We start from the raw sequence: 18874 nt of genomic DNA, 5'->3' as shown, positions 1-18874 counted from the left end.
AAACTAATCAAGTGTATCTTCTTTGGGGGTGCTTAATTTTAAACATAAGCCATAGGAGATAAAGAATACTTAACATCTCCTCACTTCCTTTGGGAAAAAAATACAAATGATTGCAGGTTGGAACAGCATAGCAATATTTGACATTCCCCTTTGACCACGTGTCTCCCAGTGTGTGGTTGACACGCGTGTTTTGGCCCAGGCAACAGCCTGGAGCGGGCTGCCCAGGGACCTGCTGGAAGCACCGTCCCTGGAGGTGTTTAAGGAAAGCCTGAATGTGGCACTCAGTGTCACGGTCTAGCTGTCACGGTGGTGCCGGGTCACAGGCTGGGCTCAGGACCTCAGAGGTCCTTCCCAAGCCCATTGATTCCGTGATTCGGAGCCGGGAAGGGGTGGTGTCTCCCGCGACGCCGAGCTCGCTCTGGGCATGACTCTTCCCGAAGCAGCCATGTCATCCCGGGGCCAGGCCCTGGGACAGCTCCAGTCTCTCCCGCAGCTCTCCCCGGCAGCCAGCACGGCCCCTCAGCCTCGGGGCCCTTCCCCGCGGGCTCCGAGGACAGCGGCCGCGGCTCCCCCGGCTCCGGCTGCAGTGGGTGGATCCTGGGAGGTGCCAGCCGCTTCCCTCCCCTTCCCCTCTCCCTGCGGGCTCGGCGCTGAGGAGGCGCCTGAGCGCGGCAGCATCTTCCCTTGGCTCGCCGGGGCGGGGGGAGGAGCTGCCGCCGCCGCCTCGGAGAAGGAAGGTAAGGTGCGGAGCACGGGGGTGGGAAGGGGAGGGAAGGGGCTTGGCTCCCCCCCTTCCCTGTGCTTCCCCTCCCTGGGCAGCCGGAGGTGGGGAGCGGGAGCGGGGCCGGGGCAGGGCGCGGCCGCCCGTGCTGCGTGTGCTGGGCCGGGCCGGGGCTGCGCTCCGCGGGGCCTCGTTTCTCAGGCACCCGGTGTGTAAATGGCCGATAGCGGGGATGGCGGTGTGTCTGTCTATGTGTGTGCTGTCTGTGTGTGTCTGTGAGTCTGTCTGCGTGTGCTCCGTCAGGAGTCCCGTGTGTGTGGTGCCGGTGCGCGCTGCCCGCAGGTGCGCAGAGGTGTGGTGGCACTACAGGCGAGCTGAGCTTGGCGACCCGGTTGTGGTTTTAAGGAAAAGAAGGGATACTTTGGAAAGCAGTCACCGTTTGTTTATTGTGTGGGAGATGCGAGAATTTCGTGGCGTTTCCTTGGCAAGTGAAATTGCTAATATCAGGCACAGTCAGCAAAGAGGTTTTACTCAGGTTGTGGATGGGGTGAGGTCTGTAGGAATGATGCTTGTGCACCATCAGAAACTATTTGGGCTGATGAACCGCTGTGCTTTCCAGTACATGAAGGGAACTTACAGGAAAGATGGGGCAAGACTATTTATAAGAGAATGTAGTGAGAGGACAAGGGGGAACAGGTTTAAATTGAAAAGGAGTATATTTAGATTCGATGTTAGGAAAAAATCTTCACTCTGGTTGGTGAGGTATTGGAACAGCTTGCCTGAGAGCTGTGGATGCCCCATCCCTGGAAGTGTTCAATGCCAATTTGTATGGGGCTCTGAGCAAACTGGTCCAGTGCAAGGTGTCCCTGCCCATGGCAAGGGTTGGAACAAAATGATGTGTGTGATCCCTTCCAAACCGCATCATTCTATGATTCCATGTTGGAGGATGTGAAAGCAAACACAGGTAAAGGAAACGTTTAGAAGTAATCATCCTGCTCAGTGTTGATAGAAGAGATAATACCGTCCAGGTATAGGAAGTAAATGTGACAGAATTATGTAGGATGTGAATGATGTGATGGACTGTAAAGTAGCAGGAAGAGACTGTGTGGATAAAGAAAAACAGTCAAGTGTATAATTGCTTTGAGACAAGAAAATTATAAGAGCTTTTGATGGTGTCTGCTATAGACCACGGGAGTTGGATTTGTATCAGAATATTGCTTACTGAGAGATACTGTCAGGAATTATGTCACAGATGGATTTCTTTCCTAGGCTGTAGAATCACAGAATGGTTTGTGTTGGAAGGGACCTTAAAGAACATCTGGTTCCAACCTCCCTGCCATGGGCAGGAATACCATTCACTAGACCAGGTTGCCCCTGGCCCCATCCAGTGGCCTTGAACACTGCCAGGGATGAGGCATCCACAACTTTTCTCAGCAGACCGTTTGTGCCCTCACCGCCGTCTTGAGTAAAGAATTTCTTCCTGGGATCTGATCTGATTCTGTCCTCTTGTAGTTTAAATCCATTCTCCCTTGTTCAATCACTATCTGCCTGTGTAAAAAGTTACTCTCCCTCGTTTTTATAAGCCCCCTTCAAGTACTGAAAGGCCACAGTGGGGTCTCCCTGGAGACCTCTTCTTCTCCTCTACTCCAGGCAGAACAGCCAAGAGATGCAGGTGATGGCATCATTTAGACACACAGTGATCCAGATGTTCTGACATACAGCTGCTGTAAGCTTGCTCAATAAGCACTGAATTGCCTTAGACTTGCTCTCAGGTAAGCAGTGTGAAAATTCTGGGAAAAGGTGGTTTGTTAGTCAGCTTGTGATCTTGGATCATGTTTCTAATTAGATTAAATAAATAGAAATAAAATAGGTGACTAAACAGGTTTGAAATTCTTCGTTTTAGAAACTTGGAAAAATCAAGAGGATTAATTAGTGATGTTGTTTGTACAGGTGTCCTGAGTGCCCTAGAAAGTAAAGGAGGTAGAAAGCTGTTTTATGCTAAAGGTAGAATCCATCTGGAATTTATGTCCAAAAAAAAATTTTAAAAGGTCTGTTGAAAACAGCTTCTAACCATCAAAAAGGATTTTAGAAATAAAGACTAGAAAAAGGATAGTCAAGCAAAGTGAAAATGAAGAGGTAAAGTGCCATTTCGACAGTAAGAATTTCAAAAAAATAGGAAGAGTAATTCTGAGTTAGTTATAGACAATTGTTTTTTTTTTAAGTTTCTTTGATCATGTAAATGAAAACAATAATAGAAATAAGACCACTGAGTAATAAATTTGAGGTAAAATGGCCTTGGCATCATGATGCATATCATCTGTTGCAGGTCGGAGGAGGCTACTGCAGTGGATATACTTAATGTTAGATACTCCAACTTTTGCCTTGAAAGAATGACATTTTGTCTCTTAATTATTTTTAAGGGTTAAGAAACCTCTGTTTGTTATGTCTGATGCTGTTATGCTCTTGCCACTTAATGTCCAGCAGTTCCAGTATCAGAAGACTGGAACAGTACATTTGGGTATTTAACAGTATCATTTATTGGTAGAGGAAGTAGGGTAACTTTTCTTTCTTATGCACATTCTATTTACTGTTTTTTCTCTCTCCTATAACATGCACTATCTTCTTAGGCAGACAGCATTAAGAGTATTAACAAATGGATTAATTATGGATTAATTATGGATTAGTTTCGTTTCCCTAAAGCTGGTTCATTGACCTCTCATGTTGGAAGGTCAGAATTAAGATAAGTTATCAATTCTACCAAATCAGTTGTGTAGTAAATGAAGTTTTATGTAGAATATAAAGTCAGCAAGAGCCAACAATTGCATCAGTTGTATTTTATTATGTTTGTGTTTCTATATGGATTACAGGAACTGAAGTGTATTTAGAGTTTGGGTAACAATTCAGCAAAGAGAAGGAACCTTTCAAGTTCATTTTTTTTAAATACTGGATTAGCCATATCAAAATTGTGAACAGATGTTTTTCTTTAGCACCTCAGGTTAGATTTAGGTTACATTAGATTACATGAGGTTAGATTTTGATGGCAGAAATGGAATCTTGTTCCCAAGAGACTGGGATTCCCAAAAGGTTTGATTATTTTAACACATCTCAAGGTCTAGAGATAATGCTCATTTTGTTTTTTTTCCTTTTACTGGAGAAGTAAACCAGTAATTATGTGAAAGTGACTGCAGCATCTTCCTATAATACTTTTCAGCACTTAAAGTAGTTCTTGCATTGTTTCCATGATCTGAAACACTTGTTTGCCTTCAAAAGGTAGTTTTGGATGTGTAGAAAGAAGTGTAAATATTTCTAAGTGAAAATGTGTTTTCACTGACATTTTCTTATCAGGCTTTTTTAGCTGCTGACTTTGACATTTCAGTAAGTCTACTGGAGGCTTAATTTTAAATAAACACTACTGTTTTATTGTCTTTGTATTTCTGTCTTTTATTTGTTTGCTATATAGCTTCTCTTTCTTAGTAGTTGCCAGCTTCTTTCTTCAAATCTTTTTTTAAAGTCAAGTAGATAGCTAGCCAAAGGTGTGGTATTATTTTTTCCAGAGTGACTCTAGGGTTTGTAGAATGAGAAAAAAATTTGGGATTATTTTTTTATTTCTGCTTTAAATATTTTCTTTCTGGTGGGTGATGATGATTTTTTCCAGTTGCTTCCTCTCTTGTTGCTGGGTGGTCAACAATCCGCCATTCTACAGCGGGGATGGTGATAGACTTTTCTAAAGGGGAAAAAGTAACTGGAATGGGAATGAGAAAAATGAAGAGACTTAATATGAGCACTTGTCTTACCATCACTTAGAATATGGATTTGCATGTGAACCTGAAGAAACTTCAGTGGGGTCATGCTGGATGTCCATCCCTGGAGCCAACAGGTGGAGCTGGATGTCATGCCAAAACACAGGTGGTGTCTGACAAGATGCTTGGCTGAAGTTTTTCTTCTGGAGATGGAGCCAGTAAAGAGTTTCTTGGATCTAGCCTCTAAGCTGTGCATTGATTTACTTGTGTAATGAGTAGGCACACAGTAGAAATTGCATCAAGAGCAAAGAATTTACAATCTGGTGTCATGGAGCAAGAAAGGAAGGAGAGAAGATGATACTTTAGTTGGAGTTTGAAATTTTCCAAACAACCACTCACTGTTAAGGTCTGCAATTTTTTGGTAATGGAAAATGCCACATCAGTGGAGGAATGAATGATAAGCTGATTTCTGTCAATTTATTGTCAGCACTAGGTATAGTACTGGCATTTTACGGTACATGAAAAAAGAAGATAATTTTGGAAATAGTCTTCCTAGAAAGGAATGTGACCTGTTCAAGGAGTGCATGTTGGCAATATTGGTGATCTGATCTCTCCTGCAAAATTGCTTGGACAAGTAGCATGTAATGACTACTCTGGTAGGAAACTGCTGAGAAATCAGGAATATCAAAGAAGGTTAGGTTCCTTTTCTAAAAGTCTTATCAAGTCCCTTTTCTCTGTGACTTTTGCTTTGTAATCCTTCCTAAGCCTGTGGTTAGAGTCCTTGGGGAAGAAGGTGCAGACAGACCTTTGAATCAGCAGATGAGGTTCATAAATGCTCAAGTTAAGTGGGAGGAAATACTAAGTGGAGCTCTGAAAATTTTTGTTTGCTTGCCAAGTTCCTAGAGAGAGACTCTACAAGAATGTTTACATTCGGATGAGTCAGTGAACCTGTTTAAATATTTAGGGTTAAATGGTCTGGGACTGTTAATGAAGCTTGGCTACCAGATTTAGTATTGATGTTCTTTAACTCAGTCTTATGTGTACTGCAGAAGCATGTGTGTCTTACCCCAAGACCTCTCGTGGCTGGACCAGAATGATGATCAAAGCTTCCAGTTTCCAAGACCTAAACTCAGACTGCCAGAGTATGCTGTCCAGATTCTTAATTGTACTTAGTTTCCAGATAAGAGATTTGTGGAAGTTTGATATAAATATTTTTATATCAAAAGGCTGTGCACGGCCTCAAGAAGTGAATGTTTACAATAATGATATTTTCTCCTTTAGATTTACACTTCAGAATCTCTTTTTTTTTGGAAATACAGATAGTGAAAGTTATAAAAAGTTTTCAGGCATGAGAAATATTTCTGGCTTACCTTTTTACTTTCTAAAATAAGTATTGCATTCTTTTTACATGTAGTGGCTAGCTATTTTAAGGTAGTGGCTTTTTGCACTTGTGCACATATTATAAGATCTAGTAGACAAACAATCCCAGTAACTTGTCTGAAATAGCTAGGATATGTTTTTCTCCTGTATCTGATTTACTCAAATATACAGGTTTTTGTCTTTTAATTTTTGATAAAAATACTGTTTTTTCTTTGCTTGACTGCCTTTACAATGGTTACTTTTCTGGGGGAAAATTTGTGCAAGTAGTCAAATATGAATCATTGCTAATATTTTAAAGGTATATGGATAAGAATGGTTCTTAAACAGGCTTAATTTTTTTCTGTCCTTATTTTTGGGATGCCCAGGTAGATATATACTTCTAAATCAATTACAGGTTTTTAGAAAGAAGAACTTTGCAGATACAGATGTGTGGCACTCAGTATGTACTTTTATTAGAAGACATGAATTTGAATAGAAGAATAAACTGGCATAATTTGAGTCACCCTGTGTACTCCTGTGGGGTTGCCCAAAAATAAGATGTCTATGTTTGCAGAGCACACTGAAAATGGAGTTGCAGGGCAATTTTCTCATAGTTATATATAAGATAAAATATGTTCTAACTTTTGAGTTGGGAGGGCTTGTAACTGATCTTTGTTATAGAATAGTCAAGGCAAAACTGTCAGGAGTCTCAAAAGTAATGAAGTGGAGCACTTTTTATTAATTAACTGAGGTAGTTAGAACCTAATGTATCTTTATGCTAACAAATCACCTGCTTTTAAGTGAAACTATGCTTTTGTCTGAACTGGTGCAATTGAAGTGAAATACTGGAACCTGAAGAATCTGTTTTATATCAAATGGTGCTGCAAAATACTGGATGGCCTTGATAGTCAATTTCACAAGAGGACTACTAGCATACTTGAAATTAAATGTTTTAGAACAGTTCAGTAGTACAGGCAAAGGCCTTGATTAGGGGAGTTGTTTCTGCTTTATATAGAGATAATGTACACTAAATCAACTGTTGCATTCTTGTTTTTTGAGCAAGTATGTTGAGGAAAATAAGCAGTTCCTTAACTGCAAGAGCTCAGCAAGTTCCCCCATTTCCATGAAGGCATAAATCTTGGTAAAAGGCTGTGTGTGCTTATTCGGGGCTCTGCTCAGCTGCACAGGCAGAACCGTCTGGTGCCATTTAGGTCTTGGCTGCTGCTCCAGCTTGGCATGGATGTGTGGATATCCCGTGGGTCCTGTATCATATCTGCCAGCACTGTTTGGTGTCAGGGATCCCCAAGGTCATCTCAAATACCAGTAGGTGCTGATGTGTAGGTGACTGAATCAACTCTTTAGTCTCTTCTAGTTGAAGGGGAATATAACTTGGCTTCCAGTTGTTTCAGTTTGGTTGTGTGTCTGAGCCTTAAGCTCAAAATCACCATGGACTTTCACACATGAGCTAAATTCATGCAATGTCTCAAACTAGCTGTATAAAATACACTCTGTGTGTGTAGATTTGTGGGTTTTGTCAAAGCTTAAGCTTAACAGTTGTGCATATTCAGTATCGTCAAGCTGCAGAGTTGTTCAGGTTTTTATTTGCTTCAAGAAAATAATTTTTGGTTTTTTGTTCAGTAGATTACATGTTGAATCATTAACATTTATCATACTTAAGTCATACTAATTTCATGTATTTTGTGTAATTGGATTAGGTCTTATGGCATGAAGTCTTACATAAGATGTGTTTAATAGTAAGTTAGGTAGTTTTATGCAGTTACATTTGATACTTGTTTTAATGTGGTATTAGTCTGAAAATTAATTCAGTAAAATGGTGACTTCTTTGTTGGATGTTATTCTGCCTGTAGTCAGAATTTTAGAGACATGTCATTTTATGGGAGAAATAAACAGATTTTAGCTATGTCTGAACCAATGTACCTCAAAGAAAATGATGAGTACAATTTTCATCACTGTTCAGTGAAAGAGGCCTGTACAGATTCAGAGCTGCTTCTCATTTTTATAGTTTTACTGAAAGCAGAGTTGCATGGCTTTATGTTAGGAAATAATTTTAGGATAGTAGAGTTGTGCATATTTGTGAAGAAACATCTGGTCTGAAGATCTGTTTCTATTGATAATGTACGTCATAGAAATGATACAGGTAATTTACGGGGCTGACAATATTTTCTGAAGCAGAATGAATTCTTTAGCAGCTCTCAGTAAACCTGAAAAGACTCAAATGTTTTTCTAGCATTGGTTTCAGAATGGAACTGGAATAAGTAAATTTGAAGGCTTAAGCCAGAAATTGAATTCTCTGAGCAGTGTGCTTTTTCTTTGCTGAAAGAAATGTCTGAAAGCATTATGTCAGGAAGGTTCTCAATTTATTTCTACTGCAATGAAAAGACATTGGAGTATGGTGCTCATAAAACATCTTTCTTTCCAATCACAATCTGATTAATTTTCCTATTTGTTTTAAAAAGATGTTTTGTCCAAGAATTAATATTTTAGGTAAGACTACAGAAGAGGAGAGTCTGCCTAACTGATCATTGTATAGTTGTATGTAAAAGCAAAGCTGAGAGCTTTGCATTTCTTGTTTTCTTACCCCGCAGAAGAAGATAGTTCTGGCTTAATATTAAGTGTGCATGGTTTCAGAAAGCATTGTTTCAGCAATATGATATGATGATTTTAAGCACAGCTCTCTCTCTCTGCAGGAGGACACAAGCACAAATCCATATGGAGGATGAACCTCCTCCTCAAGGAGTCAGTGCCAAGGTCAGAGTGTTGATTTGTATTGGGAATTCTGTACTGCTCTGCTCAAAAGGTTCCATTTAGCTGTAGCTTAATGTATGCAAGTACTTTTCAAGGTAGACAGAAAACATAAGCTATGGTTAGAAGAAATGATACTAACTAAAGAAATCCTGCTTAAGTCATCCACAAAATATTAGAAGAACAATATGTTCATATAACATCTGAGATTCGTGTCTAAATCTGCCTTTCATGACTTCATGCAATATAATGAGGGAACTGATCACTTACGGGATATAAATATTGGTGGGCTAAGAGTTAAAGCTGATTTTCATATTTTTGAAACAAAATATAATGTGGAACTGTGTGAGGGGGAGAAAGTCTTAAAAAGTGGAAGAATATCTCTTACTGAGTGTAACTAATAATTCCAGAGACAGGATTTAGATTATGGATTTTTTTTGTCTGACAAAGTTTTGGTTCTTTCTTTTTTTTTTTTTAATCAGTATCATAAGTATTTCCTTGGGTGCTTTTTATAGGAGTAGTTGGGGAGTTTTTTCTTTCAGTGTATTATTTTAGCGTTAAGAAATGCTACAGTTTGGTTTTTTTTTAACCTGTTAATTATGAGGGCACGACATGAGTGCTTTGTAGAACAAGGTTACAGAAAAAACCTACTTTTCTTTATAAGATGAATGGGTTCTGACCCACTGAGCGCTTGGAATTTAGAGCCCACATTATAAAGAAACCAATATGTTATTCCAGTAAAGGAATCTGTAAAATTGAAGGACACCCTGACTATCCTTTTGAATTTCAGGCTTCTTCAGTCTTGAGCAAAAGTGGGATGCAGTTTTGTTGATGCAGTTGGAAGAATAGTCTGAGATGCTTTCAGTATTTATTATCATATCTTAGGAGGGCCTAAAATTCTCTGTAGAATGAATGGTAACCTCTTGACATAGAAGAAATTATTCTGCAAGCAGCAGATGAACAAAGACTGATTCCATATGGATTCTGGTCCTTCATCCCTGATAACCCTGCTACGTGTCACAGGGAACAGCGTCTGCTAGGATTAGCTTGGACCTACTTGCTCACTGACTTATTTCATAACATAATGTCTGTTTGTCCAGCTGCCTGCTGCCAAGCTGATTGTGTCAGCAGAATCTTACTTCCCTTTCACTTGCAAATTTGGCTGCAGTTGGTCAGTTATTTGCTGCAAGGAGATGGGGAAAGAACTGGTGTGATCAAAACCACAACTTTTTTTCCTGTGAAGATGGCCAATCCTTCTTGCCCCTCCTCTGAAGTAAATAATAAAGAAATGTGTGATTAGCTGGTATTTGTCTAAAGAATTTAATTTAGGATTAATTTAGTGTGTTGTTTTTGATTTTCCAATGTTATGTATATTCCTGTGTATATTTTTTCAGTGATACTAATTGCAAAAGCAATATTCTTATGGGTGATATAACATGCTTCAGACTCCAAACTAGAATTTATTCACATCTTTGTATAATTTGGAGATAGAAAAAATACATACATGAAAACGAATATACATATTTCTCAAAGATAAGTGTATTCTCAGGCAGAGTTCTTTTATGGTTTCTTTTTTTAACAGCAATTTTAGCATCAAGGGAAAATACACAGATTTCAAATTTTGAATATACACTTTACACTTTATATTGGGATGCTGTCTTACAGAATTCAATGTATATTGAATTCTGTAAGACAGCACTTATGTTGCATGAATATAGTGAATATATGACCTCAACTTTTAACCTCCTACATGGTACTTTTCTCCATTAATGTTGATCCTTTATTTCTGGATCATGATATATTTTATATGTTTATTTAATGTCCTTCCTTTCAAGTATTGTAGAATTAATATACTGGTTTGTGGCTGAGAAAGGAGATGGTGGTGTTTATCTAATTTTTTGCTATGCAAAGGCATATATTTTTTCTGTGCAGATATTTGATAGCATTTTTTGTAATACCAGGCCTTGGAGGCAACACTCTTGTCAGCCCTGAAGATGCTGGATGTTGGGAAATGGCCGATTTTTTCTCTCTGCTCCCCAGAAGAGATCAAGTTAATTCGTCAAGCCTGTGTATTTGGCAGTGCTGGTAATGAAGTGTTGTATGCAACTGAAAATGATGAGGTAATTGTCCAAGAGTGTGTATGAATGTGACATGTTTAATCAGTTATGCATCAAGTTATTCTGAAGGACAGTAGTATAATAGTACACCTAGTCAAAGTTGCATGCAAAAATGTCTGATTGTTTTATTTGCTACAGAAACATTTCTGGTTTAAATTAAACGCTTCTTACCACAATCATAGAACAAAGAGAAGATGGAGTTAGACATTTGCTGCAAATGCATAGTGACAGGATGACAGGCAGTGGATACAAACTGTAAGATGGCATTTTCTGATTCAGTGCTAGGAAAAAAATGCTATAAGAGGGGTTAAATCCTGAAGCAGTTGTGAGATTTGTTTTCCTTGGACATGTACAAGAATCTTTTGAACATGGCCTTGAGTCAACTCTTCTATTTAGATCTTTGGTGAGCGCAGGGGTGAGCTAGTTGACCTTTGGAGGAGGCTTTCTTTTGCAACCTGTGTTATGAGTCTGTGATTCTTTTATAACAGGTTTTTGTGCTTGGCATGAACTGCAGTGGCTGTTTGGGAACAGGTGACATGCAGAGCACTATAGAACCAAGAAGGTTAGATTCTCTGTGTGGCAAGAAGATAGCCTGCCTGAGTTATGGAAGTGGCCCTCATGTTGTTCTTGCTACAGAAGGTGAAGTATGATCTGAATATTGCTTCTTCAGAGAGTCCACTTAAATTCATCCAGCAGGTGTGAAAGGTCTGGGCTGGTAACATAAGAGAGAGAGTTGAGTATTCTGGGCTGTTAAGTCAAAAGTATTTCAGTTGGCAAATATGACATGTCAGCCAGCTTGTTATTTTCAGGAGTTTTTCAAGCCCTGCTTCGATCTTGTTACTACTTTTGGAAGGGTTTTTTCTTTCACTTCTCAGTTAAGTTCAAAACTTCTGATAGCTCTTGAAATGCATTAGTGGCTACATTATGCCCCTGTGTTCTTGTGCCAACACTGTCCTTCAGCTAAAATGCATCTTTTCCCTCCAGTACCTAATTCTGGATGTGCTTTAAAGACCCATTATGTTGCTTTCCAGCCTTCGTGCTTCCGGCACTGACACTCTTATTATCCACATTGTGATAGTGGCTTTTATGTTCATCATTAAGTACATTACATTTGAGGAAAAATTATTAATATTGTGTTCCTAATGAGGTTCTGGTAGAGCCTAATTGATGATATTCACACTTATCTGTCTCTGTTAATGAGAGGAAAAGTTTTTCAGTATTCTAGATTATGACTAAAAGTAGGTGAAATTATATTGTAAATGTGTTCTTTTACATTCAGTTGTGTTCTATCATTTCCTCCAGTCTTCATAGCAGACCATTCTGCATGCTTTTTAATGTATGCATCTGTATTCCTCTGAGCTTTGTTACTGGCAGATCCCACTGACACACTCCTTTACCTGATGATGAAGTACTGCCAAAGAGCAGGTCAAGAACTGATCCTTGATGATTTTTACTCATAACTCCATTTGCATTAATAGCTTTTCTTCAGCACAGCTTTTTTAACTTACCTTTTAGAGGGCTGTTATATGTTACACAATTCTTAATTCTGTTAATTATTGTCATTGCCACATTGCTGTATGTTTCTGTGCCACATGTTTATTGAAATTTGTATTCACATGTTGGTGAACTGAGGAAAGGGTTGTTCACTTTTGATAGGATAAAGTAATTAGATTTAACCAGTTATTGTAGAGAAGTATTGGTTTAGTGTATCGTATTTTGCCTTTGTAGTTCCGAGGGAATCCTCCTTAGGGAATATGCATATTGTAAGGGAATGAAAGCTTATTTTTTGAATTTTCCAAAATGGGAAACCGTGCCAGGGCACAGACAAGAAATTTGATTCTTTGTCAGTAACATAGAAATTGAAATAGGGACTCTGAGTGTCATTTCATCCTTTTCTATATTACACCATCCCTTTTCTTGCAGCAGTATGTTTTTCTTTGCTATGATTATACTGATACTATCAATGTGGATTTGTGGTCAACACTATGTGAGTCTGGTAGCATTGGTATGTTCATGGGCTGAACAGCCCCATAGGTCATATATGTATTTATACACTCAAGTGTGCATATTGTTACTGACTTCGACTTTTTAGTTAGTGATTTTGTGTTGTGTGCTCATTGGAAAAGTAGAGATTTTTCAACCAGCTCTTCACATTTTTCTTGTAGAAGGAGAGGTGTATACGTGGGGTCATAATGCTTACAGTCAGCTGGGCAATGGTACAACAAATCATGGCTTCATTCCCTGTCAAGTCTCTACTAACTTGGTGAACAAGAAAGTCATTGAGGTTGCCTGTGGCTCTCACCACTCCATGGTGTTAACCTCTGATGGAGAGGTGAGTAGAGTGGGATCCAGTGTCTGTCTGTTTTCTCTTAATGAAACTCACATATGTGAGAAACAGCAAACACTGCACCTCTAGATTTAGACCTTGCTTCCTCCAATCCTGGCAGTGCTGATGTAACACAAATGTTTCAAAAAAATTGAAACTTGTGAGGGTGTAGCTGTTTTGAAGTGTGTGCAGAACATTGATTTTGTGCCACTTCTGGTTGTAATAACAAATTATGCAGCCAGTTCCTTCCTATGCTATACTCTAAATGCTTAGTGGCATTAAAGCTGATGTTAATGTAAGTCATATTCACTGTAAGGAATTTTACCTGCCAAAGTAAAAAGTTTCCTGGAATTTACCTTGAGGTGGCATTTGTGCCACTTAGATATTCTAGTTTGGGTTCTGGAAAAGTAGCAATGGATTCTTCCTGCATTAACTGCAGCCATTGTGTTTCCTCTTACCTTCAAACGGAGGAACATAAAAGAATGGAATATATAAATGCTTAGATTGGCATATTTTTGTTAGAAACAGTTCACTTGTGACCTGTGTGTCTTCCTAGGTCTGTAAAACAATACATCCACTTTCACATAAAAAAAGAAATTTTTTATTCATACTGCTTTTTCCTCTCTTGAATGTGTACTTTGAACTGTATATTATAAAGCCATCTTTGATGACAATTCTTTTGCAACAGGTATACACATGGGGTTATAATAACTCGGGCCAGGTTGGATCTGGTTCAACAGCAAATCAACCAATTCCTCGAAGAGTTACCAGCTGCCTACAAAATAAAATAGTTGTTAATATAGCTTGTGGGCAGATGTGCTCTATGGCTGTGGTGGAAAATGGAGAGGTAAGAAACTTCACATAACTATTTGGACTGAGTTTTACTTCATGTAATAACTTGGCATGTAGATAATTTCAAACCCAGTATTAATGAGCTATTATTCAGAAAAGAAGTTTACCTTTGCAAACTCCCTTGAGTCTAGCTGCTTATACTGCTCATAACAACCTTTGTTATTATACCACTGCTGTCTTTAGCATTCATAGACAAATAAATTATTGTCTATACTAGAATCTGAAGTATTGTATGGGGGAGTAGTCAGTGAATGTGAGAATAATCACTGAATGATATTTTAATTTTCAGTGCTCATATTCACATATCTTAAGAGAACAAAAGTACATTGCTTATATTTTTTGTACTGGGGTACCTCTTGAATCTCTCTCATACTTTTTTATCCTTTTTGCAAAGATACAAGGAGGTTGTAGAGTTCTAGATTTTGTTCATATGAGCTGATGGCGTTGGGCAGTATACATCTTGCTAGCCCTATTTCTCCAAACACTTGTGTTTAGAACTAAGTAGGTATTGACTGCAGTAAAACATAATGTCACTGAAATTATCAGAGCTCAGTGTTTTCCCTTTTTCTTATGTTTGTCATGAAGCTGCCTACTCAAACTGTTGTGCACAGCTTCCATTTTATAATTGTTCTAGTATGTTTTCTGTTAGAAGATTTTGGAATGAGAAATCAGCTCTTTGAAGAAGGGAAGTATTGTGCTGGATTTACTCTGTGCTGGCAAGCAGCCATATGAGTCACTGATTTTCTGTTCTTCCTGTTAAAGTATTATAGTCCTACATAATCTAACTCCTAAAGAGCATGAATGTGGAAGAATTCTAGATGAGTTTGTAACTGGCATTTTAAAGAAAAATGTGTGTATATATATGTGTTTATATAGGAAGGTATATGTGTGAATATGTTTGTGTTTACCTAAAACAACAAAAAGAAGTGAATAGTAGCAAGCAGCTAACAGTCCCTGTCTCTGTTTCAAGGTCTATGTCTGGGGGTACAATGGGAATGGCCAGCTGGGACTGGGCAGCAGTGGCAACCAGCCCACGCCGTGCCGGATCGCAGCCCTGCAGGGCATTCGTGTGCAGCGGGTATGTCTGTGCTGCTCTACCTCAAACCCTCCAGGAGCCTCTGCAAGACTCCTGTAGACAGCATATGCTGCCTTTGAAGGAGACAGTCCTTTGTTTAAAAAGTGGCATCAGAATAAAACACATGTCCTAAAGTGGACCTCTCCCAACAGGGGAGAAACTGTAACCCAGTGGAGTTTCGTGGAAATTTTGCCATTGACTTCAGTGAGGTCAGGATTTTACTTAGAGGACTAGACTGTTAAAATTGTTTGTTCTGTTTTCTTTTTTTCCTGTTAAAATTAATTAAAAAACATTGCTGTTATTTTAGTAAGCAACAGAGTCTTTCTAGGATATTCCATTCTTCATTAACCTCTGCCTTTTTTTTCTGGAAAAATGCTGCAGTTTAGCATTTTGTCTGTCTTGTGGACTGAATTTCATTTCAGAATGCACTCCAGCCACAGTGACTTACTGGTGTTTGGAATCTGAATAAATTGCCTCCCACTGCATTTGGCTAACATTCGGTATGATTCCACAGTTGGTCTTGACCTTTGGAGATTATTGCCCTTTACCAAGTAGTGGGGCTGCCACCAGTGTAACTAGGAAACTGATAACTTCGTTTGTATAATAAGACATATTTAAAGTTACTGCAGGACTGATTCTGGAAGTTTTTAAGTGATTCATGCAAAATAGAGGACACTGACAGGAAAATGATATGAACTGTTAGAAAACATTGGTTTTGTAACTAGTGAAAATTTGCAAGACCATTTTGGACTTTGGATCCTATTTATTGTGTTTACTCAGGAAAGCTATGAATTTTTTAAGTATTTTAAAAGAAACTTATTTAATGACATCATTTTATATTCAGCGCCTAGGATGTAGACAGTAGCTTTACTGGTAGCAACTACTGTTGGATAATAACATAATAAAGTGAGTATTATGTTCCCCTGTACTTATTCTTCTATTTAGAGAGTGAATGCTCCAGCAAGTTTGGATTAGATTCTGTTTCCATCCACTTCCTTTACTTGATACCGATTAATACCATGTTGTAGATCTCCACTCAGTAAATAACTTGATGGTTTATTTCACTTAAAGTACATCACATGCTTCATGGATGTCAGTGGAGTATATGTGTTTATGGTGTGTCTTTGCAGATCATATAAAGATAGGTGAGCTAGTTATGAACAATGTGAATTGGTTTTTTGGAGCTGTCTGTAAGTTACACAAACTCCTGCAGAGCAGGACTGCTGCTGGTAATTTTGCCACTGTGCATCTGTATGTGGGGCATGTGCTGCATATATGAAGTGGATTTTTTGGACAATCTGATGTGAGGAGGCAGCTCAGCAGGACCAAGGGAGTATCCATGAAGTTATGAGTTGATACAGTTGTGGGCTGCCATCAAAATGGAGAGTTTTGTCTCTTCCCTCTCTTTCCTGGTTGATTGTTCTTGTTGCTTGTCTTGTGTGGTTCTCAGACTGTACTGTGAGAGTTTTCTTCCAGTAATGGAAGTTCAGAGAATTACAGAATGGCCTGGGTTGAAAGGGACCCTAAAAACCATCCAGTTCCATCCTCTGCCATGGGCATGGACACCTTCCACTAGACTGGGCTCGTCAGAGCCCCAATAAACCTGGCCTTGAACACTTCCAGGCATGGCGACTTATCTCAGCAGAGGATCCTCTGAGCACGAGAGCTGGCACAGGGAGGGGGCAGTTTTTTGTGGCTGTCAGTCAGGGATGAGAGGATCAGACATGGAGACCTTAGCTGTTTTTCCAGTGGTGAAGCTATTCATATTGGAGCAGTTGTCCATGGAGCAAGGTCACTGCAAGACAATCTTCACTTTTCTGTGTATTGTTCAAATTTGTCATATAGCTTTCCTTCTTTCTCAGTTTTTAGCTATTCTTTTTGCTCTGCTCTTGCTGTCAGGGTTTCTCATTGGTAAATTTTTTCCCCAGAGTCACTTCATTTACTTTCCTTCCATTTTTAATAAACTTATCTGTATTTTTAATTTTTACACTAGCCTAGAATCAATGGCATTAACCTATAGCATAAGATGTATCTATCTGTATTAACTTACTATTGCATAAAAATGAGGTTTTCTTCTTTTTATTATTCCTTACAGGTTGCCTGTGGCTATGCACATACATTAGTGCTGACAGATGAAGGTCAGATATATGCCTGGGGAGCCAATTCATATGGCCAGTTAGGTACTGGGAATAAAAGTAACCAGTCTTACCCTACAACAGTTATTGTGGATAAGGACAGGTAATACTTACAGTCTTGCAATCAGACATTGGTTGACATACTCACAGAAGAACTACATAAAATGATGGTATTTTTAATCTTTTTTTTTGGGGGGGGGGGGAGAAGGAGCCTAAAATTTTTTGCAATGGTTCATCTGCTAAATGTGAAGAGAATTTTCACTGAAAATGCTTGAATCTGTCCCATAACCATCCCTGCGAAAGAGAAACTGAACATTCTGAGCCTGAATATGCTATTTTCTGCTTCGGCTCACACTATGCTTTAAAGACCTTAATTGCAGTTTCCCTTCAGTGGTGTAGTTTCATTGCTTGAAATCAACAGTAAAGGCTTTATTGTCTGTGAATATAAATTGTATTTTAATATGCTACTTTTGACAAGAGGTGTGCTCAGAAAAAGTGAAGGATGGACATCTGCAATTTGTGTTATTTCTGCTATTAAATCTGGCCCATAATCCAGGAAAGAGAGAAAGGGAGGAGTTCTTTCTTGGTATTGTGGCCTAAAAATAAAGCTTCAATTTTTGCAAGTTAAATATTTTCCTCTAGGTCCTTGAGAGACAGTGGGGCAGTTGTTTCTGTTGTAAAGCCAAGTATATATATGATCAGAAATCCTAATTTTGGGCTCCTGTTGTGAGTAAGAAGGAAAGTGAGATGTCCCTCTTAACCCTGTGTCTGAGTACATCATTGTGAGGAAGTGGCATCTCTGCTCTGGTGATGAGACATGGCCTGATCTTGAGCATTGCTATTTCTATGTGTGTACTTGTGGTTTTGCTTCAAATGTTATTGATTTTTTTTTCCCAGACACTTTTAAAATGTTACAATAAGAATTTAATACAAGTTTTAATGTTGCGTGCTACCTTTGGCTTTTGTTGGTCAGAATGTTAATTCTTGGTGTCAGTGAAAATACTGCCTCACTAAAGCCTGCAAGATTTGTGCATACAGCTTTAAACAAGTTGTTTCCCTGCCATTATCCCCAGGCAGCTGAGAACACAAGTAAACAAGCAGTAGCTCAGACTGCAAAACAGTGGATTGTGTAATGCTGTACACAGTGGGAGTTTTGAAGTCCTAAATCAGTCTTGGGATTAGAGACATAGCCTAGCTAAAGGACACTTAGAAACAGCTTTAAGTGCTGTTTGGTTCTAAATTTTAGTTTTCAAAATGGAAGTCCTTTAAACATAAGTTATAATAATTACGTGAGTAAGAAGAAGTATGTTTAACTTGTTGGTTTATAATTGTTACCAATAAGCAAACAGAAAAAAGACTTCCATTGTCTTTCAATTATAAGCTAAAATGCAATTTCAATTATTTTTTAATGCATCTTTATTTCCTCCTTCATCTTCTCCAAGTATTTGTTCTCTACAGCTTAATACAGCTACTCCCCTCACTGCCCAGCACCACCAAGGACATTCAGAGACTTGAAACTCATCATAGCTTTGCTTGAGAGAGCTGATGGGTCAGCAGAGTATGTGCTGCAGCAGATACAGGGCTCTGCTGCTACTCTGGCTGCTCTCTCCCAAGATACTTTCCCAAAGAGAAACTTGGAGTGCCCGCTGTTTGCAGAAACACTGCCAGCCCTTTTAATTTTGCTGTGTGTGACCAGAAAGCATTCTTGCTTACATGCACGCTTAAAAGCATGTCTTGCACTAGAGAAGGACAGGAGGCAGTGAGCTGATTCACTGCATTTTGTTCT

General features: G+C 39.0%; 1 protein-coding gene across 2 annotated transcripts in view; it reads left to right on the top strand.

Moving 5' to 3' along the window:
- Positions 1 to 483: 483 nt before the first annotated feature.
- Positions 484 to 18874, top strand: part of LOC115911816 (RCC1 and BTB domain-containing protein 2) — a 33233-nt gene continuing 14842 nt past the window's right edge. The window contains exons 1-8 of one of the 2 annotated variants that reach the window (XM_030963032.1): positions 484 to 737; positions 8529 to 8589; positions 10545 to 10703; positions 11189 to 11339; positions 12866 to 13032; positions 13715 to 13873; positions 14849 to 14956; positions 17049 to 17191. In XM_030963032.1, the coding sequence (XP_030818892.1) occupies positions 8551 to 8589; positions 10545 to 10703; positions 11189 to 11339; positions 12866 to 13032; positions 13715 to 13873; positions 14849 to 14956; positions 17049 to 17191 (926 nt within the window). In that variant the 5' untranslated portion in view covers positions 484 to 737; positions 8529 to 8550. Of the gene's footprint in view, positions 738 to 874; positions 930 to 8528; positions 8590 to 10544; positions 10704 to 11188; positions 11340 to 12865; positions 13033 to 13714; positions 13874 to 14848; positions 14957 to 17048; positions 17192 to 18874 lie in introns of those variants that run through there. The other variant, XM_030963041.1, reaches the window with a different exon arrangement.

The sequence above is a fragment of the Camarhynchus parvulus genome, chromosome 1 (genome assembly GCF_901933205.1).
Source record: "Camarhynchus parvulus chromosome 1, STF_HiC, whole genome shotgun sequence".
Lineage (NCBI taxonomy): Eukaryota > Metazoa > Chordata > Aves > Passeriformes > Thraupidae > Camarhynchus > Camarhynchus parvulus.
This window is presented reverse-complemented; position numbering and strand designations above follow the sequence as displayed.